General features: G+C 40.2%; 1 protein-coding gene across 4 annotated transcripts in view; it reads left to right on the top strand.

The window, feature by feature from the left end:
• The first annotated feature begins 942 nt into the window (after positions 1–942).
• Positions 943–26,772, top strand: part of TMEM241 (transmembrane protein 241) — a 56,189-nt gene continuing 30,359 nt past the window's right edge. For 3 of the 4 annotated variants that reach the window (XM_050315359.1, XM_050315379.1, XM_050315386.1), the window contains exons 1-10: positions 943–1,087; positions 4,589–4,635; positions 7,225–7,302; positions 10,753–10,834; positions 14,044–14,121; positions 15,525–15,550; positions 17,264–17,315; positions 18,435–18,483; positions 20,501–20,546; positions 21,527–21,562. In XM_050315359.1, the coding sequence (XP_050171316.1) occupies positions 1,016–1,087; positions 4,589–4,635; positions 7,225–7,302; positions 10,753–10,834; positions 14,044–14,121; positions 15,525–15,550; positions 17,264–17,315; positions 18,435–18,483; positions 20,501–20,546; positions 21,527–21,562 (566 nt within the window). In that variant the 5' untranslated portion in view covers positions 943–1,015. The remainder of the gene's footprint in view (positions 1,088–4,588; positions 4,636–7,224; positions 7,303–10,752; positions 10,835–14,043; positions 14,122–15,524; positions 15,551–17,263; positions 17,316–18,434; positions 18,484–20,500; positions 20,547–21,526; positions 21,563–26,772) is intronic. The other variant, XM_050315370.1, reaches the window with a different exon arrangement.

Here is a 26,772-nt window from a genome sequence, read left to right on the forward strand (position 1 = left end):
CCCCCTTAACTCCCCAGTTTAGGCCATGCTCAGTTCCTTATTTATGCTGCTTAGTCCTCTAAAAATAGGGTGTATGGGTACAGAGAAAGCGTTAGCTGAGAAAAGTCAAGGTGAGAACTGCAGAGATAAGACCTTGCTAATACCAGGTCTGGCAAGAATGAGGCTTCCCTAGGCCATAATAAAAGGATGCCCAGTAACCATAACTAAAGAGGGAGTGTCTTTCTCTGCTTCTCTACCTCCCTGGGATATTTACAGTTTACATGTCACCAATTAATCATATGATTATAGAATAGTTTGGGTTGGAAGGGGCCTTTAACCATCTAACTCAACCTTCCTGCTGTGAGCAGGGGCACCTTCAACTAGATCAGGTTGCCCCAGAGCTTCACCCATCCTGAATTTGAACACTTCGAGGCAGGTCCACCGCCTATTCCAGTGTCTCACCACCCTCACCGTAAAAAATATCTCCCTTATATCTAGTCAAAATCCACCCTCTTTAAGTTTAAAACTATTCCCCTCTTTCAGTTTAGAACTATTCCCCCTTGTCCTGTCACTGCACGCCCATGTAGGAAGTCTCTCTCCATCACTCTTGTGGGCCTCCTTTAGGTACTGGAAGGCTGCTCTAAGGTCTCCCCAGAGCCTTCTCCAGGCTCAACAACCCCAGCGCTCTCAGCCTGTCTCCGCAGGAGAGGTGCTCCAGCTCTCTGATCATCTCTTCGCGACTGGACTCGCTCGCTCGAACAGGTCCATGTCCTGTGCTGAGGGCCCCACAGAGCAGCACTCCAGGTGGGGGTCTCACAGGGGCAGCGCAGAGGGGCACAAACCGCTGCCTTGCCCTGCTGGCCGCGGTTCCCGGGATGCGGCCCGGGATGCGGCCGTGCCCGGGCTGGGAGCGCCGCCGGCGGGCCCCTCAGCGGGCACGGCCGCCAGGCGGCAGCAGCGGCGCCCGCGGAGGCGGCGCCCATCGGAGCGCGACGTGTCCGCTGCCATGGCCGGCGGGCGCCGCCGGCGCTGACAGATGTATTTGAAGAGGCCGGCGGGCGGCCTCGCCTTCTGCCTCTTCTACCTGGCGTCCTGCTTCACCAACAAGGTGAGGGCGGGCGCGGGGCCGCCGCAGCCTCGGAGGGGCCGGGCCGGGCGGGGCGGAGCGGAGCGGAGCGGAGGGGAGGTGCGGGGGCGCTGGGCAGGCGGTCCGCTCGGCAGGAGCGGGGGCGAGGTAGGTGGCGGGACCCAGTAGGAGGCGAAGGAGCGATGATGCCCTCTGCTTGCCCTGCCCTGCCCTGCCCTGCCCTGCTCAGGGAGAGCCGCGGACCAGCCCTTCCCGGACGAGAGAGACTACCCCACGAGTGAAAAATTCCCGGACATTCCAGCCCGAAGGGCCACCGCCGCCCGGCAGTGTACGCTCCCGAAACTGGGGATAGGACTGTCTGCTACCGGTCTCGTTTTTCTCTCGGTGTGTGACATCTTAACCTTTCCACGACACGGAAGTTTCAATACTGGCTCGTTCAGGAGAGCAAAAAGGTGGCATCATATCATTCCAATGAATGAAGTGTTATAGAGCCAGAAATTAGGCTGCTCTGAAAGTATTGCTGATGCTGTATATATATTGCATTATTGGATATCTAGCAACTGCACCCATTCCCAAGAGAAGATCTGTTAACTGGAACAATAATACCAAGGGAAAAGTCTGTAATATTGAAAGTGTTGTACCAGTAGTGGAACAAATGTTAACTTCCATGGATCCTGCGGCAACTTAATCAGTCAGCAAATTAAGGACAAGAATTTTGTTTTCCATTGTGTAACTGAGTTGCTTATTAGTGTTGCTGAAATGTTTAAGCAGAAGGAGAAGTAGACTGCAGAAGGCCACATTGTGAATACAACTGTACAGTTAAAACACAGTTTGAAATATTTTTTTCACTTTGTGAGGAGGAGATAGAGTAACTGCTCTTTGCTGTCCTATTTATATTAGAGTATGTGTTTCTGGTTCAGATTTGTGAAAGAAAAGATGTTATTGAAGGAATCATTACAGATTTCCTGGAGAGGGCTACAGAAAAGCAGCATTTCAGAGGTGAAAATGAAACCTCTTCTGGGCAGTGGCCACGGGTTTCTGTTCCAAGGTACGCTTGCAATTATGGATGCCCAGAAATAGACTGAAGTCCAGACAGGAAGCAAAGTTTGCAGGGAGAGATAATGCACTTGATTTGACAGACTGCTAGGAGCAGTGATTAGTTAAACAGAAAGAGGCTAGAAGAGCTGCCAAATTACATCATGGATTGGGAAAGGTACTTGGCTTAACTGTACTTGAGAGGAGGTCAGAAGGACTTAGACATAGGGCCTCCATTTTCAAACCTGAATATAGGTTTTAGTGCAATAAAGTAAAAAATAACTAGAACCTTTTAGTTGTTGCAGATGGTATGCAAATGCAGGCGGGGGTACGGACATGTGCATATTTATCTTCCTGATTTAAAACCCATGTGGTATTTCTGACTCTTGTATGTGTAATATGGCTCATCAAAGTGCCTTGTCTCTGTATATTGATACCAGCTTCTTAGTGACACTCTACACACCTAAAAACTGGACCTTACAAAGTGCTCAGCACAGTTTCCTCTCTGTTGAAAGCTTTCAGCTTCTCCTTTTGCCCTTGACAGCTTCTGCTGGCTCCTGGAAGGAACAGCAGGTATGTTTCATTTCCTCTGAGGAAGCTTCAGTCGTTCTTCTCCTTTGCAGAAATGGTATTTATATACTTCAGTACAGGAAATTGTTAGATCCTGATATACATGTCGAAAGACATGTAATAATTCCTCATATTTGCATACATACAGGTATAGCGTGAAAAGACACCAGCATCCATACACGCAGACCCTGGCAAAGAGTGCTAAGGCAATAACACAAAGACTTTGCATTTCACCCCCGTGTATTACATCTCCAGTGGACTTTATGGACTGCTTAGTATTTCACACAAAATAGCATGTGAACAGAATGTTAGGTGCGTAAGATGCATCGATCATAAGGAGACAGTTATGTTAAGATTATTGGTCTTGATTCTGCCAAAGGTTGCCTCTGTGGTATGATATGATGTTAATTGGCAGGTGCTTATGGCTTTTTGTTTCTATTAATCCTTTTCCCATTCAGTATGATGCATGGAATGTGCTCAGAAAGTGAAAGTACAGTTCAGAAGGTAGCCTTCTCCATTGTTCAGTCACTCCATGCCTCATATACTTTAGCATCTGTTACCTTCCACAGTGACTGAGGCAGCATCCAGCAATTCTGGTGTGGGAAGTGTCACAAATGAGTATTTTAGGTTGCTCAAAGAGTCACCGGCAAAGGTATCGGCAAGAGTCGGTTTAAAATTAAAGTGAAATCACAACATGGTTCGTTGGCAAGGTTTGTTCTACTACCATAATTACTACTTACATTATATCATTATTACATTACTACATCATTGCATCTACTACTTCATTACCAGGTGGTTAAAGCAGACAGAGAAAAATCAGACTAAAATTAATCAATCTAAACATAAATCGGTCTAAAATGATCTACGTGGAAGTAAGGATAGGAAAAGGTGAGGATAAAAGGGAATAAGACACTCGAATTGAGTCACAGGGTTCAGAGTGAACCCCCTTGCCAAAGTTAGCCCCAGACTTGACCAACGGTTTAGACCTAAAGGTTTTAACAGCACTTAAACTTAACACTGCTAAATGAATAGCTTACTTTAAACAATTTAACAAAACATTCATACAGAATTTACGATAGGTGCAGCAGTGACTCACTTATAGGTCTGTCTTACTTACAAATCTTAACGTACTTAAGAATCTAAGAGGGCAACATTCATAGTACATTTGCTATAGCATATTCACACTTGTGTGCACACAGACCTGAAGAAGTATGTACAAGGTATACCTGTGAAAAATTCCCCTTGAGTGCACTGAAATGCTCATGTCTTGAGGAGTGGGGGTGTCAGCCCAGGCTCTATTATTGTCAGTGTTCGGTGGTGGTCCTCCAAGTATAGCAAACTTGAAGAGTTCACTGGCTCTGAGAGGCGTCCCACTCAGAGGGAATTGCTGGTCGCAGCTTGCTGTGGTCCAGGAGAGATCAAAGGGGCTCACTTAGGACTGCTGTTCATAGGGTCACAAGAATTGGCTCTAGTCATAGTAATTTTCCATCCTGGCTGCAATGCGGGTTGGTAACTTTCTCTAAAAGTTCAATAACAAAGATTTTGTTCCACTTAGGTTGCTATGCCGGCAAGAAAAATAAGTCTCCAAGGCTGTTTGTTAAAAAACGAGCTCATTAGACAGTGCTAGTTCCTGGGGGCAGACAGTGTTTCTGATAAGCTCAAGAGAAACTTAGCCCAGGTGCTATTTGTCAAGACTGAGGCCTAACAAGCATTTCTGAGACCACAGTGTGGCCTGAGAGGGCAGGGGAGGAAATGTGCCACAGAAAGAGTAATTACTAAATATTTTTTTTTTGTCTTTTCTACCAAAATAAGGAAAAATGGAAACTTTTTGTGTGTATTTTGTTGCTCTTGTGATTGTTTGTTAATGTTATAAACTGTAGGTGTTTAACGTCCATTAATTTGGTATTTGTTTTCCAGTATGTCCTGTCTGTCCTGCAATTTACCTACCCTACCCTTTTTCAAGGGTAAGTACTGTTTTAAGAATACAGTTGTTTGAAAAACGACTTTCATATCTTGCTGTTCCGTGCTGAAGCTAACTTCAGTACTTCTTGTCATTACTGGCTTTTGCTGTCTAGAGAACATAATTCATAAAGCCTTAGTAAAACATTCAGTAATGTGTCAGTTAATTTTTTTAACATCCTGATGGTGGTGTAATTAAGATATACAGAGTCCATAATTTCTCATTTTTCTGAAGGTCTTAGCTTCAACATAGAAAAGTAACAATTATAGTACAACCTGTCTTCTTTGGAAATGGCACTCTTGGATAATGTGCAGTTGTGGTGTATTCTTTAGCTATACTAGAGAAAACCAGCCTTCAATCCATCTTTAGGCACTTAGAAATACCACGTTGCTTATTTTTGTGCTTGGCTTTGGTTGTAACTCTGCATCACAAGTCATCTTGATGATTGTAATGAGAAATGTAGTGTTTTGACAAGTGTCCATATATACCATCAGTGCTGTTGGTAATTTGTGAGATGTTCTGCGAAAATCTGGCCTCTTAGAGTCCAGGCTTCCCCATTTGTTCTTTTGAGATAATGTTGAAATCTGCACACACTGGATATCTTTAGTTCCTTTTCTGCTGCTTAGCATGGCTTACATTTCTGTCTGACTTGCAGCCCCAGGATTGCAATCGACTCTAGAAATAGTTGTCTGGGGAATCTCCATTTACTTTGAGTGTATTTAGCTCAATTAAATATTCTGTGAATGCTTGCTTCGTTTTTGGCACACACAGAGGCTGTCTCTTGGACAAGGCTTTTATCATGTAGGGAAAGGGTTTTGAGTAAAGTTTGAAAAATACACGTGTGGTAAATCAACACTAAACAAGCGTATTTCAAAGGCAAGCAACTGCTGTACTGTATCTGTGTCACCACAGTTATTTCCTTTTTCTATTATTTGGCAATGCATTTCAGCATCTTAATATTTTTCTGTAAGTTCTGGCTTTTAAAAGTGATCTTCCCTTGAAATTTTTTTGAGTGGCTCAGACGTGCTTTCATTTGGAGCTGGGACAGATGAGCAAAGGAGGGAAGGAATGCGTTTCTCAGTTCATGCTGTTGCAGTTCATTGTCATTGGTTTTGTTCCCATTGTAATCTAAGAATATATTGCATAGTGCTAAGCATCTGAAACTCTCACTAACTTCACCTTCCGTCATTAAAACCTGAGACAGGAGGAAATTCTTCACAATAAAGCTGATAGGAATTCATACCAGGCTTGGATAGAGCATGGTCAAGACTGCATCAAGCATCAGGAAAATCTGGCTTTTAAGCTCTTGTATGCTTCTCATCTTAAAAAAAGTGCAGAGAGCTATTATATTAGCATTGAATATTTACCATATGCGCATGGAAAATGAGCCATGTCTTCTCTGATAGTGTCCAAGTGCATGTCACACTGCATAGAGTGGATATTTGTTTATTTGTGTATGTGTGAGAAAGATTTTAAATAATTGCTTAAATGCATTGCAATGAATGGGAAGAATAGATGAACCCACTTCTATACCTGTTATGGATGTTAATGTCATTTAACATTGTAATAGAGTATCTCTGTCTGAACTGTGCTAGGTATTCAAGGATTTTCACCCAAGAAACATGAAACACCTCTCTGAAAACCACTAAATTAAAGAAGACAAAAGCTAGTAAATTATTTTAAAGCTTAAAAAAAAATCGGTGTGCATTACTACTTGTTTTGAGCTATCTGCAAATATTTCTTAGGCCTTACATACTATTTCTGTAATAGACAGAGGAACTGCTTTGTGGTAGGATAAATCATTGGATAGATAAGTCAGTGCAGAATGAACGTAATTATTATGTACATTTTCAATGAGAAAACCGCAGCGTTGTGGTTTATACGCAAGGTTATCTGGCTGTAAAGATGTTTTCTCTGGAGGCTCTGAATCAGAGGCTCCTGCAGCATAATGATGTTATTGTTGATGACACTTCATTTGGTGCTTGCTGCACAAGCTCTAGAGGCAGAGCAGGAAGCAGTCAGTTCAAGGGATTTTTGTAATCTAAACCCAGCATGAATTACCGTGGGAAGTCATGGAGCTAATGTTTGAAACTAGTAGGACTACACACGTTATCCTTGGGGCTTATTACTTCAGCTGAAGTGAGTCTTTCAGTTCTGAAATCATGTTTATTTGCTCGAACAGTAACAGTTTATGTATGAAAAGATAGTCATCTCTTGTCACAAACCTTGCCTTGCTTGCATCTTCAGATCATCATGGCTGTAACATCACTATTGTTATTGTAAACCTTGGTGTAGGAAGAGGTGATAAAATGGGGATTCAGTAACATGATTAAGGTAGTTGTGGTAGATGGTAATTTATTTATGAAACATTTGAACCAGGATGTGGAAGCACCAGATTATTAGAAAATCTGGAGGAAATGAAGGCCCACAGAAATGAAAGATTCAAAGGGGAGTAGTGGCATCCTTGGTAACCTAGAGAAATGGTAGATAACTGGAGTCATGGTTGTGCTGTGAGAAGTTCTGTGGATTCTAAGGTCATTCACATGATTAAAGAGGACAAACAATTCAAAGATGCTGTTTTATTCTGTTTCAGATGGCAAACATTAGTGGGTGGACTTCTCCTTCACCTCTCCTGGAAGCTGGGCTGGGTGGAGATAAACTTGTGTTCAAGGTACTCTGAGTTTTTTGGTATCTGCTAAATACTTACTGTCTGTAGCTGGATCACAACATAAGTTGGTTGTGGAAGTTACGAACTGCTAAAATAAAGGTTGGGGGGTGTGTGTGTGTTGTGTGTGTGTGTTCTGCTTCACAGATGTAGAAGACAACTTTTTTAGTGAAGTGAATCTTTTATCTGCTCTGTAGATAAATGGAGGATATTGTTATAATAGCCATCAGTGATACTGGTAGAAGCAAGATTAAGTCCAAACATTGCTTTAGTGGTAGTTACTGATATCCATATATTATTATCAAATGTATATTTTTGGTGAAGACTTTGTCCTCACAGAACAGTCTAAAGGAATATAGCCGTGAGTAATGTCCTTTTTTAGTTCAACTTGTCATCACTAATGATTACTTCTGCTTTAAACCATGAAATTAAAGAAGTTGAACCCTTTTTTCCCCAAGCTTGGAAAAGATATTTTCATTTTTTTTTCAACTTCTGAAAGAATTTAAAGAAAATACTGGACAAGAACCACTTTATGATGTTGAAGATGTTGTTTTATCTGTGAAAAGTTTTGATGGAAAATTATTTGTATTTTGATGCTGGAGACTTGAGGCCACTAGGTGTCAGTGCACTGTAGGAAAACAGATTCAAGTACATCTTGAGAGATTTCTTGATAGTTTAGTGAATGCAGAATACCTGTTCTAGAATAGACTGAATGTAATGACCAGAATTAATTAACATGTTCTGGCTATAATACAGACAAATACCTTATCATGAGTTTAAACCTGTCTTTCTTCAGAAGAATCAGACACATGCTTTAATGCTTTGCTGAGCTGCACTTGTACCTTGTATCTCCTTTATTAAAACAAAACAAAATAAAACCAAAATAAAAAATCAAAAACCAAAACCAAAAGCCAAAAACCAAAACCCTCCAACACCCAAACCCCAACCAACAAACCAAAAAACTCCCCAACAAACAAACGTAATGTCCAAAGGTGATTTTAGTACTACCAGTGGGATATGGATATTTCCACACCCTCACCCCTTACAGAATATTGTTCTCTGAATCTGTCTGTTGGTTTGGGGTTTTTCTGTGTGTGTGTAGGATACTTAGGAACACCATATCCAGTCTCCTCATGCTTCAGATAATAAACTGCCGTCCATTTGTTTGTTTATTTCTACGAAGTCTCAGTTTTTCTGTCATGTGGACTGATCTCATATACCTTCTGAGCCAGTTCAGGTTATCTCCAGGTGTCTCAGCAGAATTAAATAAAGACCAAATTAAAACATATTACTTAGGGTAATCTCTCTTAGGTTTTGTGGATAACCTGCTTTTCATCTGCTTCCTCCCAGTGCTCCCAACTTTAAGGGACTCTCCGTCATTGCTTCTAAACAGCAAATACTGTCTGCAAAGCTTGTATCCAGAACAAGGTCTTTGTGGAGCACATTGGAATGTGTGTAGCATCTACATAATGCTACATAGTGCTGCAATCTGCTGCCCAGCTTCTGCCTAACCCTTGTAGGCACATAAGTCCAATGTGTTCTGGTTGTCATTTCTTGCAGTGCTGCATTTCCCCCAGAGCTAAGCAGCAGCTCAGAGTTTTACTTTAACCAAAGCTCCAAAGTGTGGTTTAGGGGAACCTACTCATTGACTTTATTGGGCTTTGGATTTAGCCCTACAACAACCACAAGCTCATCAGTTCTTTTCCTGTTTTGCATGTACATCATTGTATTGGGTCAACATAAGAAGCTGCTAATTGGTTTACATACAAGGCAGATTGTCGATGCTGACACGTTACATCAAGCATCCATGCATCCTTTTTCAGTCCTGAAATTCCCACTTGGCAGCATAAAATTCTACCCTTACATCATGGAAAAAGCATCTCAAGTCCTTTTCCATTGCATTTCACAGTACTGAGAAGAGACGAAGACATATTTGGGATTCCTAGAGTTCAGTGGGGAACATGAAAGAGTGATATTTTTATGTTCTGAATGAAAATTCGGTTTTCATCATGTGTTCCTTTCATCTTCTCAGCCCTACCTTCTTTTCTTCCCTCCCCCTTCCTTCCATTTGTTGCAGTTCCGATAGGGTGGGGGGTGTTTTTGTTGGTGTCTGATGTGAACTCACTGGTAATGAGGCATGACAGTTTTAGATCTTGGTCTTGATGAAATTCCAGTTGAAGTCAATAACCTTAAAAGGAACAGTGTTTTTATTAAAAATTATGGCGACTATTCAAGAAAAATCAGAACAAATATTTATGCCAGTGAGAGGATCTAAATATTATATTCATGGGCCTGATTATCTTGGAAAATTATATAACAGGAAATTTATGTGATTTACAGTTTCTTCCTTATCTGTGATTACATGTATCTTTATGTTTTGGTTTCATTCATACTGTTCTGATTTCATCATTTTGGTCTGTTTTTCTTGTGTTCCATGAAGTGTAGTAGTGTAGCGGTTCCTATAATTAATATTGTAAGTCCTACATGCTAATTGGAAGGGTAATGCAAATTAAGGAACTACAAGCAGTTTGGTTTTATTCTGAGAACGAGCATTATTTGCTAACTTTTTCTTGACTTTAATTCAAAGCTTGAGAGGAATGAATGGATTAGCCATGCCTTCAGTCCTGGGAAGCCTTTGATTCAGGCCCTTACCTCACTGCTATTCCTTTCTTCCCTTGCTCAAAGTTTTCCATTATTCTCTCTGAAATTTACCACCCACGTGATCCCTTTTTCCCTTTAAGTAACAGGATTAAAAAAATGGAAACGTGCAAATTCTGAAGCCCCTTCTCGGAACTGAAACCTGACCCTGCTGGAACAACCATAGCTAAAAAAAAAAATTAATCAGATCAATCTGATGACTTCATTCCTCCATTAGCTGTCAAACTGCCTCCAGGAGTTTGGCTTAGTCAAAGGAATATCATTAGGAAATCTCAAGAGATAGGCTCCCACAGAGACAATCTGATCTTTATGAAGAATCTCTTTGTAAATCTGGCTGAGAAATGAATGTGTGGGTGGCCAAGTGTATTTGTACATAGTGAAAATGTGTGCTGTCTGTGCAAATGCACCATTTTATGCCTTCATTTGTCAGTTTTTGTGCCTTTCACAGCACATCCAGGAAATTAGTTGAAATTTCTCTCCTTTAAAACGAATGGGAGTAATTGCTAAGTAAAAAAATAGAACAACAACACAATTTTGGAGAGAGAGAAGCCAGGGAAAGAGTAACACAAAAAAATATATCTGCAGATAGTTCCTCTCTTGGATTAGATGAAGTGAATAATTTCTGACTTGGACTCTTTAGTAAATTGGAGGAATACTGAGCAATCGGACAATGACTTTAATATGCACACACTTGAAGTTTATGTGCATATATACATATTATATTCCTTGCAAGCAACTGTTCCTGACTGTATGTGAACAGAATGTGGTGAAATAATGAGATTTTAATTGTTTTCACAGGTCTGAAATCCTGTCATGGCTTCCTGCTTCAGTACTTTTTGTGGGCATTATTTATGCTGGATCTAGGTCACTGTCTAGATTGGTAAGAAATGCACAAGTAGAAGTCAATTCTTTATTATCTCTACTTTGTAAACAGAGAACATTCCCTTCATACATGGTATTTAATGCTGTTCCTGGGTTAAGGGGAAAGGAGGGAGGAGGGGTTTAAATAATACATCCATTGTTAATGGTGCTAAAGCAGTGGTTCAATCCTATGAAGTATCAAAAAGCATCTCTGTGACAGTCCAAAGGATTCGGCATCTTTACAGAATACTCTGTGGTTTTCAGACCAGATCCTCAGTGGTCTGAATTTTGCAAGTAGGGAAGAAGCTGAAGAACTTATTAGCTGTAACGTTCCAAAGGGGTAATGGGACTGTGGGATCTGTGGGAAATCCTTCCAGGAAAGTGATGAAGACCATTTCAGTGAGAGGCTTTTGATTCTTTACTGGATTTGAAAAAATAAATTGAAAGTTGGAAAGAGATTTTGGGAATAGTTAATCAGTTTTATGATCCATTTGCATCACAATAACCTATCAAATGTTTACAAGATGTCAGATCTGCTTTCATTAAACTTGAATGCTTTATACTTAAATGATATAGTCTTAAAAAAATAAAATAAATTAGTGACATGAATTTTTTCAGATTAATAATGTTTTACTGCTGTTATGCAGTCTGCAAGCCCAAATTCTGCCCTAGTTCCCTTCTGCATTCTGTCAGTACATCTTACTGTAACCCTAGAGCCAGCTTGCTCCTGTCAGCTCCTAAACCCCAAAGAAGATCAAAAGGGAATCTTTTACAAGATTCTGATTGTAGTGATACCTTGAACATCTCAGTAGAGAGGCAGAGCAGAAAAGGACAGGAGGTCTCTGTCCTCAAAAACGAGGTTGGGGGCCTCATCTTGGAACCAGATAATCTTGGGAAAGCACAGGCATGTGCTCAGAAGCCCCATGCTTCCAGATTAGCTCTGTCTCAGGGTGATTGCATTTCCTTCCTCTTGGTTTCTTGTCAAAGGAAGTTCCATTGGGCTTCTCTGGTGTAAAGCGAGCAAAGATCCATGAGGAGAGCCTTGCCTGGAAACAGCAAAAAGCCTTGGCAGCAGCATCTTTTCTGCTTGCTCACCTGGGTGGTGGAGGAGTTATGAATCACATCCTCTCTGCTGTTTCTTCTTTCTTCCTAGTCATCCAGTCAGTTACTGTGTTTCTCTCCAGTTCCTGCTCTGGTCATTCACGAGTGAGTTGCGCTGGAGTGGCAGAGGGGCTATGAATGGTTTTGATTTATATCCCAAACCTTTCTTAAGGACAATCTCCCATTTCTGAATGACTTTTTGTTGTACATGAATGGGGATTTAGAGGCCTAATTCTGTGGCCGTTTTAGGAGGAAAGACAAAAGGACAAGTAGTCTTAGGCCATAATTATTATGTACTACCTTGTACTGGGACTAAATTCAATCTTACATAGAAGCTTTACTTACAGTAACTTTGTGTGGAACAGTTTTACGACACAGTGAGAAGGAAACTCATACCTGAATTGGGTCACCTCAGCAGCATGTTTGAATTTTGAAAGTTTATTCCTAAAGCAGAATTTATGTACGCTTTTTTGATCAAATCCACAGAGACCAGCTTTCAAACACTCCTGTATACTGGCAGGGCTACAATTTTTATCTCTGTTTGTGCCTTTCCCTAGTGGTGCTGGCAGTCTCCCCTGCCCAAGGGTTCAGAGCTGGAAGTGGAGGAGGACTGCTTAGCTCTGGACTGTGATGCATTAACAAAAGTATGCAGAGCTGTGAGGGGAGGTTTGTACAGAGTCAATTTACCCTGCTTGCCCAACCAGTAAACCTTTCTTTTCATAACCCACTCACAAATTTAAGAAACAGTCACATCAAAGGCAATACACATATGGAGAAGGTTAACTGGGCTAGGCAAACTGGAGCCATTGTTGGCTCCAGAACTCATTTGGAAGAGCCAAAAGCAGAGGGGAGGAAAGAAAAACCCAACAAATTGGCTTCACAAAAGAAAGAATGTAAATTTTGCTGTCAACTTTCCTTGTTTATGGCTATTTCTTATATTTCCTATTACTGTGTCAGGCTCAGGGTGCTCACACTGTAAACTTCTGGTTTTATGTTCTCAGTTGTCCAGCAACTGTGTTGAGAATTGGCTTTCAGAACTGGTGAAGCAGGGCCCAACAACTTCATGCCAGTTGTGTTTGTGTGATTTTCATTCCTTATTAGTTTAAAGGTGTTAGAAGTTATCTTGGTGTACTCCTGTGTTTATGGATCCACCCCAGCTGTCATTATGACTTAAAATGTTTAATTAGTGATGCTTACCTGGCTTCATGGTAAAGAAAAGAAAATGACAGAAAATACGAATTTCTGAATGCAAAGTCCAATTTAAGAGATATTTGCTGCTTATATCAGCTGATACTTAAAAACATGAACATTGCTGAGAAATTACCTCATTCTCTACTCATGTGATTTAAATAATATACACAAGTGGGGAAATACTGCTTCCTAAACTGGCTTAGTCTTTAGATTATCTTAATCAGAGCAGAGAATTGCTTCTGTTTCAGCTGTCTGAGAGACTGCATCTGAGCTGGAGGAAGTGTTATGAACCACTGATTCTGGTTGGGTTTGCCTGCGGCAATGGGTGTTTGATTCATTATTGTTATCATTGGGGTTTGTTTCTTAATGATTTCATGTTGGGATGGTGTCCAGATACCTCAGTGAGTATGATTTCAACATCACTTGTGTATGAACTATGGCATTTCTACCGTAATTTTGGGCAGCTCTTCCTAGCAGTAACTGAAAGCAATCACGTAAGATCATCTTGCCCACAATTCTGTTGCTAGGAGTCACACTGTATTCTTAGTACCAGTAGACAGAGGTGGGAAAACTAATGAGAGCTGTTTACTGTGGAGGGTGCAGATATTGGGTCAGAGAAGGCAAACTCGAGGCAGATACCTGGAGCAAATCTTACTGAGGTAGCTGTGTACAAACAAAGTGGCTGAGCACTCAGAAGTGGGAGAAGCAGCAAGCAATGCTACAGCAGGGCCTGCATTTAAAGGTGCCTGTGCCATGTGGTAATGATTAGAAGGGGTCTAAGTCCCTTTTAGGAGATATGGCATGGGTTTATAGCTTAAAAACCAAAAACCCCAAACCACAAACATGTGGGACTGCTGCCTCTAGGAGGAGTGCCCCTTGCTATGTGTTTGACTGTTCTGGGTTGATTTGGGCATTTTTGTTCTCTCCCAACGTCAGCCAATCCCGGTGTTCCTCACTGTGCACAACGCGGCAGAAGTTATAACCTGTGGGTTCCAGAAGTTTGTGCAGAAAGAGGTAATTGATCTGTTTATTGATACATTGATATAACTACTGTGATATAACTGCCCTATAACAAGATACTTAACTGTTTTTAATACAAGCAGCATTAGTGCAGTGTGATTTTTTAGTCTCTCTGTGATGGCTGGTCATTAGTGATACCCAGAGAGAGCTTTGCTGTTGACTGATACGAGCTATGAAACACTGCACATGCGTATCACCAGTTTGATCTGCGTTTTTAAGACTGGCTTGATCCTGCTTGTTTTTTCCTTTTGAAAACTAATATTCCCTCTCTGTCATAATTTTTATGTCCCCACTTGAAAATCTCATTGTTTGAGCTGAGAGGGAGGAGGACTGGGTGCTTAGATCTAACCGGTATAATATGTCTAGTGTGTTGTTTGATTACAGATAGATCACATCTCCACATGAAATGCGGGAGGAAACAGTGCATTTTTTAAATTTGTTTTGAATTCTTGAGAATCTGCCCCAAGACCTGCGAAAGTCAGGTGAATAATTCCTGCACCCTTTAGTAAGAGCTGAGTTTGTTTCTCACAAAGTGTATTAGGGAACCTTCTTTTTAGACTTTTCTTGAAATGCTTTTCTAATTGACTAAAGAGCTGCTGTATGAGCTAACACTGGGAAATCATTCCTCACAAAGTCATTTCTACAGTGGCCTCTGTTTTGCTGTAAAAGGGATCTTCCATTCATTATATCTGTTGCCTGTATAAAAGACAAATAAATGACCCATGTTTTCTACTTGTAACAAACAGAAGAGGTCACTAAGGTTATGCCTAAGGGACATAACAGTGTGTACCCTGCTGTGTCCCTGTGACATTGTCCTCTGATTAGTGTCCCTGTCAAGGTATTTCATATTTTCCTTCTATGTCACATGCTTATGATTCCTCTCTTTAAAAACAAAAGCAGTACAGACAAGGATAATGCAAAGGCAGGCCTTGCTGGGAACTTTCTTAGGAATAATTTTGTACCAAAGAATTGGGAAACTTTCATGAGTTTAGATCTGATTTGACTGATATCTTTTATTAGGTACTTAATTAGTACCTAATTAAGAAAACTCAGTATTTGAGTACATACATGACACAGTTTTAGCGTAATTCAAGTTAAGTTTGAGGACCAGGTATAAAGTTCATGCTGGTTTTAGATTTACCTGCTGGTAAGTAATCTCAAAATATAAATCAAGTTGAAGTAGGCTAATCTGTAATGCTGATTCTTCTTTTCCAAATTAATTTTGCTAAGCAGTGCTCAAATGTGATGGGCTGTTGAATGCTGCTAATTGGAGTTTTAATGTGTTTGGTGCAGTAAGATCAGCTGTCGTCACTTTCCAGTTTTTGGAAGGAGAAAGCACTATTTCACCATTTTTATCATTAAATTTTAATCTTTTAATCATGCTTTCTTTTTTACAGCAGACCTCTCATCTGAAAGTCTGTAGGTAAGCTTTTAAAACTACTCACATTCAGATTCAGACTTGTTTTGGCTCCAGCTTCTCTATTTGCTTCAGATAATGGCACCAAAACAATGAAGAATGTAAGGCACATTCCTGTGGGCGGTGAGCCTAAATTGCAACATCGGAGTAATTACATATTTTTAATTTTTTTTAACCATTGCTTGAATAGGTATGTTTTTTCTCCTTACAAAAACAAAAAAAAAACCAGAAGACCAGTCTTCCTGAATGAAATAGCAGTGCTCATTATATTTTTGGAAAGGAGATGGAAACCAGGTTTGAGGTTCCAGTGGATGATGGTAAACAGCATCAGAAAGATGATTAATGTGTTAGAAAATAGCTAAAAATGCCTTTCCTAAGAAATAAAAGATAAATAATATCTATTTCTGCTAGAATCATTCATTTTGAGTTGGGAGTATGTCTCTTCTGCCACGTCTGAAGTGGCAGGATGAGATGAAATGGCCTTAAGTTGCACTGGGGAAGGTTCAGATTTGATATTAGTAAAAAATTTTCACCGAAAGAGTGGTTGGACATTGGAATAAGTTGCCCAGGGAGGTGGTGGAGTCACTGTCTCTGGAAACTTTCAAGAGGCATCTGGATGTGGCACTTGAGGAGATGGTTTAGGGGTGATTATGGTGGTACTGGATCAGTGGTTGGACAGATGATCTTAAAGATCTCTTCCAGCCTTGATGATTTTGTGATTCAGTGATACTAAGCTACACAACCTACCAACCCTTGTTGGCCCTGGTTGTTTGGGCTTCAAAAAGGAGATAGAAAGGGACAAACAAAAGTCAACTAGCCATGTATTCAAAGTTTCATTCTGTGCCCCCACATCCCTTGAAGAAAACATATTTGTTATTCTCCACATCCTGTAATCTTTTAACTGTACTTAAGAATGGATAATGTTGGGTTACTATTAAGTATACTTAGTGGCATTATCTTCCTAATTTCTTCTTGTTATTTCCATTATCTAACTTAGTCTGGCCTTGTCTTCACCACTGGATTATTGTCAAGGATGCTGGGGTTTTTATAATCTTTACTCTGTCTTTTCCTATGCCCCTGGAGAGCAGGAAAATAAGCTGCAAACCGAAGTGTATGTTATTATTAATAGTGACAGTCCACAGAAATTCGACATCAGTGTATTCAGTGTAGCGTGAAGAAATACTGACTCAGCCACAGGTTAAGAATTTATTTATCTTAAGTCAGTGGATTAGGAGAGGACTTACATTGTCCTTAAACCATTTCTAGTGTAATACCTCTCATTTTCACTTTCCTCTGTGTTCTGGAGTAACACCATCACTTTTAAGGGAGTCACTTCTGCTGGAATTATTGTAAGAGGCAGTTCACCTTAATGAAAGAAGTTTTTAGTAGCCATTCAGCCAGAAATTGGTAGATTTTAGCTTTCTGAAGAAGCCTAGGGAAGCCAGATGGCAAGTGAAGAATATTCTCTACCAAAAAAACCTTGATTTCATCACTTCTGAGATGTTTTCTGCTGCTTCTATTCTCATACAACTTTGCTGTGTGAGAGTTACAAAGAATGCATAAAGTAAAACTTAATTGCAGTGGCAGAAATTGCTTTTTAAATACAGAATGAAAAACTGAAGTGTCAGTGTAAAATTAAGTGGAATTACCTCTGCTTTGCTGAGAGTACAAATCCAAGTTGCAAGCTTTTGGTCTTGTGTTTTGTTCTTTTCTCCACAGTGTGCTGTTCCTCCTGGCAGCAGCAGTGTGCCTTCCTTTGTGTGACGCACAGGTGAGCTCTGCTTAGTAAAGCAGCTCTAGTTAGACCTTGGGGTGTGACATTTTGTTAGCATACGAGGGATGCAGCTTTTACTTGTAAGCTAGGGTAGGATTCCTGTGAAGGAACTGTAAACGTTTCCTATTGCTGTGTTGTAGTCTTGCTGGTTTGACTGTGTTTGCATCATGGTAAAACCTCTGAGCAGTCTGGACATGCAGCGCTTTAGTGAAGACAGTGGCTGGAGAAACGACAGTTTTACTTCTTACAGGGCTTATAGCAAATCACTTAGGTTTGGGTTAATTGCATGTACTTTCAAAAGTTTCCTAAGTTAGCTTTGTATTCACTCTACACACTTTCTGTAGCTATTGGAGAAAGAAAGGAGGTACCTCCATAGAGTGCTCCGTCTGGCAAAGTTTTCTTCATTGGAAATTCTCTTTTGGAGACCTATAAAGGCTGCTTCCTTGCTTTAGGCACATCAGTTAATATCTGAAGTCAGATGAATGTGGAACTTGTCTGGATTCATCTGATCAAATGTGGCCATCGGAAGCATTGCACCTGCACTAGCTCTGCACAGTCCATGGAGCACAGCAGGAACTTCTGATAATGTAATTCATCTCCCTTGAAAGCAGACATCTAAAATATGCCAGGTGATCTCCTCTGAAAATATTTGGTTTTTCCCTGTTGATTGTGAAGAGGGCCTGCTTTGCTCAGGGCAGATGTCTGTTTGAAGCACACTTTTGGATATTCTCTGATTAGTTGGAGCCTTAGCTGCTGCAGAGGCTGAGAGGAGAAAGGAGATGGTCCTCTGATCCTTTTGCTCCTTCCTAATTGCCAATACAGGACCAAACAGACTGGGGTCTACATGCTCAGGTTGTTTAAAGTGTTGCACATATCTGAAGGAAATAGAACCATCCCTGTCAAGACAAGCTGAGAACCTGGGTAACAGGCATATGCCAGGTCTCTAAGTGGAACAGGAAGAACTTCAGTCTTCCCAATCTTCCTTAGCCATCTTTTCTTTCCTTTTAGCATTGCTCCCACTCGCAGTACTTGCTTTGGGTAGTTAACTGCAGGGAAATCACAGTATGTATGTTTACATGAACATGTTTTTATTTATATAGATGTTTTTTATTACAGTTTGATCCAAACGGTTATTTATGGGCTCTAATTCACTTGATCTGTGTTGGTAAGTACTTTTCTTTAAGAAAAGAGTTAGGAAGAGTAAATGTTTTGGAGAAATGAGCTTTATTATGAAATTACTGATATTTGAGATTCTTTACGCAAGAAACACTTGGAAAGAATGAAGATCAGTAAACATAAGAAAGTGCATTCCTGTTATAGCTTTTATGTTGAAAACAACAACAGAATAAACTAGGTATTGCAGTCTGTTAACAGTGGATGAGAAAATGCACACACAGTTTTAATCAGCACTAAGCTGGTTGTTTTTTGATGGTTACCTACTGAGAGACACTTCTTTCTAAGGGGAAAATAAACATGAAAAAGGCAAGCAATCATGTGTAGGTAGAGCTTTATTGCACACACAGATTTTATTTAAAAACTTACAAAAATGCTCTAAAGTATCGTGGAATATAGTCCCAGAGGAAGGATGTTGAAATGCTGGAGTTTTTTAGGCAATCATATGCATTTTTTAGAAATGTTAACAGTGAGTTGCATGACCCATCAGGTTTTTTTTGTCTTTTTTTCAGACTAAACATTGATTCAGATAAATCATAACTCTTCCCTGAAAAGCTAAAAACAATCAGATCCAGAAAATCTGAAGAAAACAAGAGTAGTAATTTTTAACTAGGAGATTTGTGTCCTTTGGAACATTTGGGTGGATAATCAGGCACCTGTATTTGATTCTTGTCTGTCCTATAGACTGAATGACTCATTCCTATGTTAAGTCTTGTCTGCAGATTAAGGATGATTCCTTCTTTACTTCTTCTATTCAGATTGTAAAATTTTCAAGGCAGAGGTAATGTGTGTATATGTATTTGTGTCTAGGGAGGTCCAGAGATCCCATTCTAAAATTATATACAAATATACAAATTATTATATACAAATATACAAATATGAAATGTGGGTTTTTTTCCTCTAGGAAATATTATATGATAAACATTTGCTCATTTAGGTAAAAGTAGAAGCTATGGATTTTTTCACATCAAATTCTTATTTGCTGTAATGAGTGACGTTATTGCTTTCTCAAAGCCGAGGGGTTTCACTTGTGCTTGGTCATGGAGATGGGAAACTGCTTAGAGGGTCTTCAGAAGGCTGCTTCTGAGTGTTTGAAATGTGTAGGAAGTGCCAACAAAATGTTTATGCTCAAAACATAGCTTCTTTCCATTTCTCTTGGTTTTGGGAGTTGTTGATTTGATTGTTGGGGTTTTTTTTGTGTAATTAGATTTCCTATCAACTGAATAAAGACGCTACAAGACAGGGCAAACAGGTGAACCAGCTTCCCGCATTAAGTTAATCAAGACAGGGCATTAGAAAAAGGACCTGTGTTCTACCCTTCACCTTGTCTGGGGGAGGCAGAGTTGGGTACATCTATTTCAGTGTTCTACTGGATTTAATTTTCATTTGGTTCTCTCTGTAAATAAAAAAAAAAAAAAATACCCCAAGGCCTTGAAGAAAGAGTCTGAAAAAATAGAGCATGAAGCTGTATTGTTTCTACCATGAGTGCTTAAAGCTTTACCCAGAATAGAAATGTGAGCTAACCAAGGGGTGAGTGGGTCAAGAATGTAAAGAACCTGGAGACACTAGATCTGAGAGTACTTTAAATAGTAAAGACAGCTCAGAGCCAACAGCTCTGCATAGGGGTCCACACAGATTAATAGGTCATAGAACTTACCCCCAAAATCAGGTGGGCTGAGAACCCACTCTGTGACACTTTTCTGTATGTATTTACACACAAAACCACACACACACTCTCCTTTGTAGTTGCCGTGAGCTAGAAGTTGTCTCTTCCTCAGAAGAACTAGCAGAGCCGCAAAGCATGGCTGTACTCTCAGATGATAACACTTTGAAAACCATTAATTTGAAGCAATAGGTTCATTTTACTCACGGTTTTGGAATCCTTTGTGCCATGTTGCTAAACTGTAATTCAGAGGGGTTCCACGTCTGCCAGGACCACGGCCAAACAAGCTGTTGTTTGTCAGAATGATTGCACGTTATGACAATTACGCATGTCATTTCAATTACAGGGGCTTACAAAGTATTTCACAAGTTGTGGAAACCTGGCTCCTTAAGGTAATGTGTTTTCATATTCTTTTACAAAGAAAGAGATTGCTATCAAAGAGGCTTAGAGACACATCTGTGTAGCAGTCAGGTAAACTGTAGGGATCTCTGCATTATCAGCATGAGCTGGGCCACTCCTGGTTAATCATTAATTGCAAGAGGAGCCTTATTTATTGTTGGTAACAATAGCATGTGGTTATTGATAGTTATACTGCTAACTGGGACACTGAATTAGTTTTAAACGTTGTATTATCCAAGGGTGGTGACTCAGTCCTGGAAAAAGAACCCGTGATTACTGGCACAGGTGTTAAGAGGTAATGTTAATTTATGTTCATGTGGAAAGCTGCATGGTTTGAATCGGTCACTACCTCCCTTTGTGACAGTCTCAAAAATGTTCAGCAACTGCTGACTTACCACAGGACTGGAATGGCCAAGTACCTTAAACACCTTGAAACCTTTCACTAATCCCATTTGCATGTTAGAACTCCAACCGTGCAATGGTAGTCTTATAATCAGGTGGCACTACATGTTCACAGTGTGTGTAACCTGCAGTTGTCTGTATAGATGGAGATGGATCTGTTGCCACTGCATATTATGTGTATGTTCATAATATGTGCATCTGTAGAATATGGATAAGCTCATTTATTTCAAAACCATTTTCTGTCTCTGGTTAAAGGTTCTAAATTTTAGTTGGTCTCATTTTACTTCACTGTAAATGAGACTTCCACTGACATAGTAAAAACAGAAATAATATGTGAATTATGTGTAAATTAATATGTTGATTAATTGAGAATTTACTTAATTTATTAATATAGATAACATTATTACTATATTATGTTCATAATATATAATGTTACTATTACCTAACTATATTATATAAATTAATATAATGTAATATTACAGTGTATGATACTGCTTAATATACTGATCTCTTATACCAAATTAACTGCTTTGCTAAACGAACACCTTTTTTTCTTTCCCTCCTCTCCCAGTGATCTGGACCAACAGTACATCAACTATGTATTCAGGTAAAATGAATAAGTCTTTGATACACCATAGCTGGTTTTATGTGGTATATGTTTTCATTTTCAACCGTGGCTTGTTGAGGAAACTCATAGCTACCACTGCTTAAATGTAGTTATTTAGCAGGACATTCACTGAAAGAACAGTGCTAAGCTGAATGGCTCAGCAGCTGAATTTTTTTGGCTCTGGTTATGGATGGATATGCCAATATACACCTGGGAAGGTAACGAGGTGTTAATTATAAATTTTTAAATCACCATGTGCACAAGTGTTCTATCATTTCCAGAAATAATATTTACAGAGTAACTCCCTGGCAATACCCCACTTCAGAAAATAAAACTTATACAACATTGCCAGGAGGGGAGGTAGTGATTACAAAAGTACTGTGTGCAAGGAACATGAGCAGTAACTGATTGTTTCAGAGTGCCGTTGGTGGGATTGAGTAATTCAGACTTTCAGTTGTTTTTCTGATTTGGAGATATAAAAGTCTCTTGTTAATTTTTAGCTAGTGAAAGAGCCTGAGTGACTGACCATATTCCCCTGCTTTTTTAAATTTAGTCCTTTATTCCTCAAAGAGCCACGCATGTCAGAGCATTCAGTGTACTTGGCTTCCTCTAGGTTTTGGTGAGGCTTTATTGAAGTAGGGCATGTAGAGACTGGATTAGATACTCCTCCATCCATATGTTGGATGACCATTCTCTCCATCCATATGTTGTATATGTTGGCCTCTTCTTAAGATGGTAGCTAAAGTCACACTATGAAGTATGAATAATAAATTCAAAGAAAGGGTAGTCAAAAGGAATGAAAGACGGAGCAGAAGTTAGGAATGAGCATAACAAAAGTGAAGTTGTGCTTCTCTGTTTGATTAGATGGATGACCACATGAAAGATCCTTGATAAGGAACATATCAGGGACACCAGTGTAGGAACATTGCTTCACTTCAGTTCCCATTTATCCTGTGAACATCATCCATGTGATAACAGTGTGTCTTTCTTTTGATCTTAGTTCAATCAAATCTCCTGTTTCCATACATGAGTAATGCAGGCCTGTGATTTTGCCTCTGTATCATTCCAGTGTCTATTCACCAAGATCCCATTCGTGGATATCTGAATATCAGTTTGCTTGAAGTGGTCTCTTGTTCAAATCAGTTGTTTTCCATCTATGCAATGCACTATGAAATGCAAAGCAAATCAGTTTTATGCAAAGGAAGTAGGTGCATTTGTTGAAACTTTGTGGAAGAATTAGTTGTGGAATCTGCAAATAGTTGCCACGTGCAGAAATAACCCATGAAGTCTTGAATGAACTGTAGCTGTTTTTCTGTGTTGAAGGGAAAATCATTAAACAAGCAGTAAAATCAATTGATTTTTCATTTCACAGCTGCCTGACTGTGGCTCTCAGTTGTCATTTTAGTTGAAAATTGCACATAGGCCTGAACCTTTAAATTCTGATTTTGGCTGAAAGTCTTTAATTTGCAGCTTTGTTTGAAAAGTCAGGGCTGGATTCCTTCTCTGTTAGTTGGTGATCCTGGTCCTTTGGAGCCTGTGAACTTGTGTCCAGCAGAGAGCAGGAGTTCCACATTATGTGGAAAGTATGATTGTGTATTTGGAAACTTTTGAAAGGGAGAAACTTCTTGCTCAGGAGCTGCGAGGTGCAGTGGTATGTATTTTAAAACTTCTCTTTTTACAAAAACCCAAACAAAGAAACAATCCAGCAATGGATTTGTGCAAATTGGAAGATGGCTATTTTCAGCATCTGCTTAAAAACAAAAATTTGTTATCCAAACTTCCAAAGATTTTCACCAATAAGAGGCTTAAAGGTCAGCATAGCTTATAAGATGAATGGTGCAAAGCAATTGCTGGAAAACAGGTGGCTGAGAGGAGGTAGCAGACTGGATGCTTCTTTGTTTGGCTTGAGTCTGTGGATATCTATATGTGTTTGTATCTCTGTGTATTACAGAAGGTCACAGTCCGTAACATTTGGACCTCGTCTTGCCTAGGGAAAACAAGCAGTTCCACAGACAATGGTATAAGTGACAACTGATTTCTTTTAGAGTTTTGTTTTGTCATAATAGCTGATGAAGTTTGAAAGGGTGTGAAATTTGGTGGAAGCTCTTTCCGTGTTTGAAACATCCAGGACATGCCACCTCTAATATTTATTGGTACTTTAAATCTTTCTGCTGCAGAAGGCACTGGCAGGGTTTGTTTCTTTGTGAGACCTCTGCATGTGTAGTTATCTTGGAGATCACTACCACTTCCTAAATTTGGATGAAGCTGTTCAGAGTGTTTGAAAGCTATGTAGAGCTGTGTACACACAGCTTTACTGCACAAGCCTAATTTCTGTAGAAAACAGTCAAAAGTGTTTTTAAATCACGCTGAGTAGAGGAATATTCTCTGAATGAGCTCTAACTCCTCACAAACAGCTCTGGGTCAGAATTACTGTTAATGTGGATTTATCTCTGTCAGAGGGTGCCCAGCACTAAATTCTGTGATTTAGCAGATGTTAAGGTATATGCTGCTTCCTGTACTCAGGGCTTCTCTTGAGGACTGTTTTGGCCATGACAGAATCCCAGTTCCGCCTCCAGAACAGGATACTGTAATGTTTGCTGGAGATCTTGTCTGTACGGGCATGACTGTACGATTCTATGATTTATGAAGGAACTTGCTAGTGTGGTATTAGTGCAACTTTCTCCTCTTAGCACTATTATCCGCTTATTTCTAACCTAAATCACACAGCTGGCGTGTGGCTGTGCGGGTAAAAAAAAGCAGCTGTGTGGGCACAGACAGACAGTGTGTGCACACACAGACAGATAGTGTGTAGAATCATCGAATCATTTAGGTTGGAGAAGATCCTTAAGATCACTGAGTGCACTAACCAAACACTACCGAGTCCTACACTCACCAAGCACCACATGAATATGTCTTTAAAGTACCCTTGGGGTTGATGACTCAACCACTGCCCTAGACAGCCTGTTCCAATGCTTGATAACCTTTTTAGTGAAGAAATTATTCCTAATATATGGGAAAATATATAGGATTGTGACAGTAGAGGCTGTTCAAAGCATTTCTGTTCAGTATGAAAGCACAGTTGTACTCTGGGTGTAGAGACTACCTGCATAGAGCAGATGGAAAGTTTTGCACCACATTACTGGATGTTAGAATGTACCAATATGTTAGAGTAAAAATATGTATTCAGATTAAAAAGAAACATTAACTGTATTGGCTTTGTTGGATGTTTCCAGAGGTGCAACTGAAATTAGCAAAGTCTCCTAACATATGCTGTCCTTACATGCCATGCACTGTTTCATGTTTTAAAATCTGGAACAGTTTGGGAGAGAAGAACATCCTAAGAAATTGTACATGAATGGGAACTTTCCAGAACTAAACAGATCTGAAGAAATATTTGCTGATGTTGAAAGTGTGGCGTTCTTCTCACTTCATCACTTACAGCACGATTATTCAATGGCTTTTTAAAAGAGAGCCAGGAGCAAGTGTAAGAGGAAAAGCAGAGCTGTGCTATGCAGAGAAGGGAGGGGCTGAGGTTGTTGCTCAGTGCCCAACCCCATCCTTGTTCACCCCTCGCCCTTGTGTTTAAGCATCTGGGGCAGGGAGAGGGAGGAAGAGAAGAGAGGCAGTATACTTCCAAGATACTCCCTCTGATTCTCCAATTCTCTTGGTCCTGTCTCCTTTTTTTACTGCACTATTGTATTTTCCTGTACTCTGAGTTCTGCATTGGTGTTCTACTTACTAGTGCTTTTTCTAGTAATCTTGTATTTTCTTTTATTCCTTTCTGTTGCCCCACTTTTGATCCAGAAAGGAATTTCTCCCTCCCTAGCTGGCAAGAGGTAGTTTGAGGAGAGGGGTAGTAATGTCTGCCTGGCATGTTGAGGGATATGTAATGTGCCTTAGAAGCGGGTTGCAGCTCATCTTGGACTTTCTGCTATGCTGATGCAGGTAGAAATATGTTAATTCTTGTGGAGAACCTGTAAGAAAGTTTCAGTACATCACAAAATCTGTCCCTGTCTGATCTTTGTTCACAAAGGCATACCAGATGGCCTAGCAGCTACTGGTGAGGAGAAAACAGACAGGTGAGAGTTTCAAATGGTGAAGAAGTGACACTGACAAAGGTGTGAGGTAAAGAGTCTACTCTATGCAGCTAAACTACATCTGGATTCTGGAAGAGCTGCTACTCTGTCACTTTTGTGAATTAAAAATGCTGCAGTAGATTTTCTGCATAAGGGGAGGGCAGCTTTGCAGGCAGAAATTAATATTCTTGCTGACAAAACCTCTTTTTAGCCAGAAAGGAAACTGTGGGTGACCCAGCCCTCAGTATTGAATACAGGGAAAAAAGAGAGGAGCAGAGAAATCCAGCACAGGGATTTTGGTTTTGCTGCAGCCTGGTGTCCAGACTGTCCTACTAGAAACCTTTGAATCCCTGGTCTGGTTTTACAACATCTTTGTGTCTTTTCCACTGATGCTCTGTTCAAAGCAGAGCTACAGTGCAGCTGTAATGCCATCTAACCCATTTGCCTTAGTCTGCCCCACACTTCACAAATAAGTTTTTGCTTTCCTCCTATGTTTTCTTTGGTTCAAAACCCAGGATGTCTGGTAGGGTTATCAATTTCTCTTGGTTGCAGAAGGAAGTTTCTCTCTATTTCCCAATCTCAGTGGTTTTTTTTTTGAAATTTAATAATGCAAAAAGGAAGTGGAGTAACACAGTTTAGTCCTGATTCTCATCACTGTTGATACAGTTTCCTTTGCCCTACCAGTCTCCTGTTTTCTCTGTTTCTCAGTCAAAAGCAATAGACCTTCACTTCCTTTTCTCTCTTTAGCAGGAAACTGAGAAATTGGGACTGTTTATTGTGAGTTCCTCTTGGCGTCCCATGCAGGGAGAGCACCCCTGTGCGGGGAGGAGTGTGGGAGGGAAAATTACCTACTGCAAGTGATGTGCTTTGCCTTCTTTATTTTCTTTGTGGCAACCACATCTTTTAAAAGCATGTATAAATATTGACAGTGTGAACATACTGTACCTGCTGATGCCTTTGAAAGACATAGAATTTGAAGCCTAAAATACCCGCCTGTCTGTCCTTCATAAACCCTTTTTTTCTCCAGCCCAATATGTTCCGTGGCTGATTTCAGTGACAAGGTCCCCCTCCGGGGCTTCTTTGGCCATGGCATTTCCAAGCTCTTTGCAGTTCCTTTTGCTGCCGGTGCCTCTG

Source organism: Myiozetetes cayanensis, unplaced genomic scaffold (genome assembly GCF_022539395.1).
Source record: "Myiozetetes cayanensis isolate MyiCay16 unplaced genomic scaffold, myiCay2020 scf1, whole genome shotgun sequence".
Classification (NCBI taxonomy): Eukaryota; Metazoa; Chordata; class Aves; order Passeriformes; family Tyrannidae; genus Myiozetetes; species Myiozetetes cayanensis.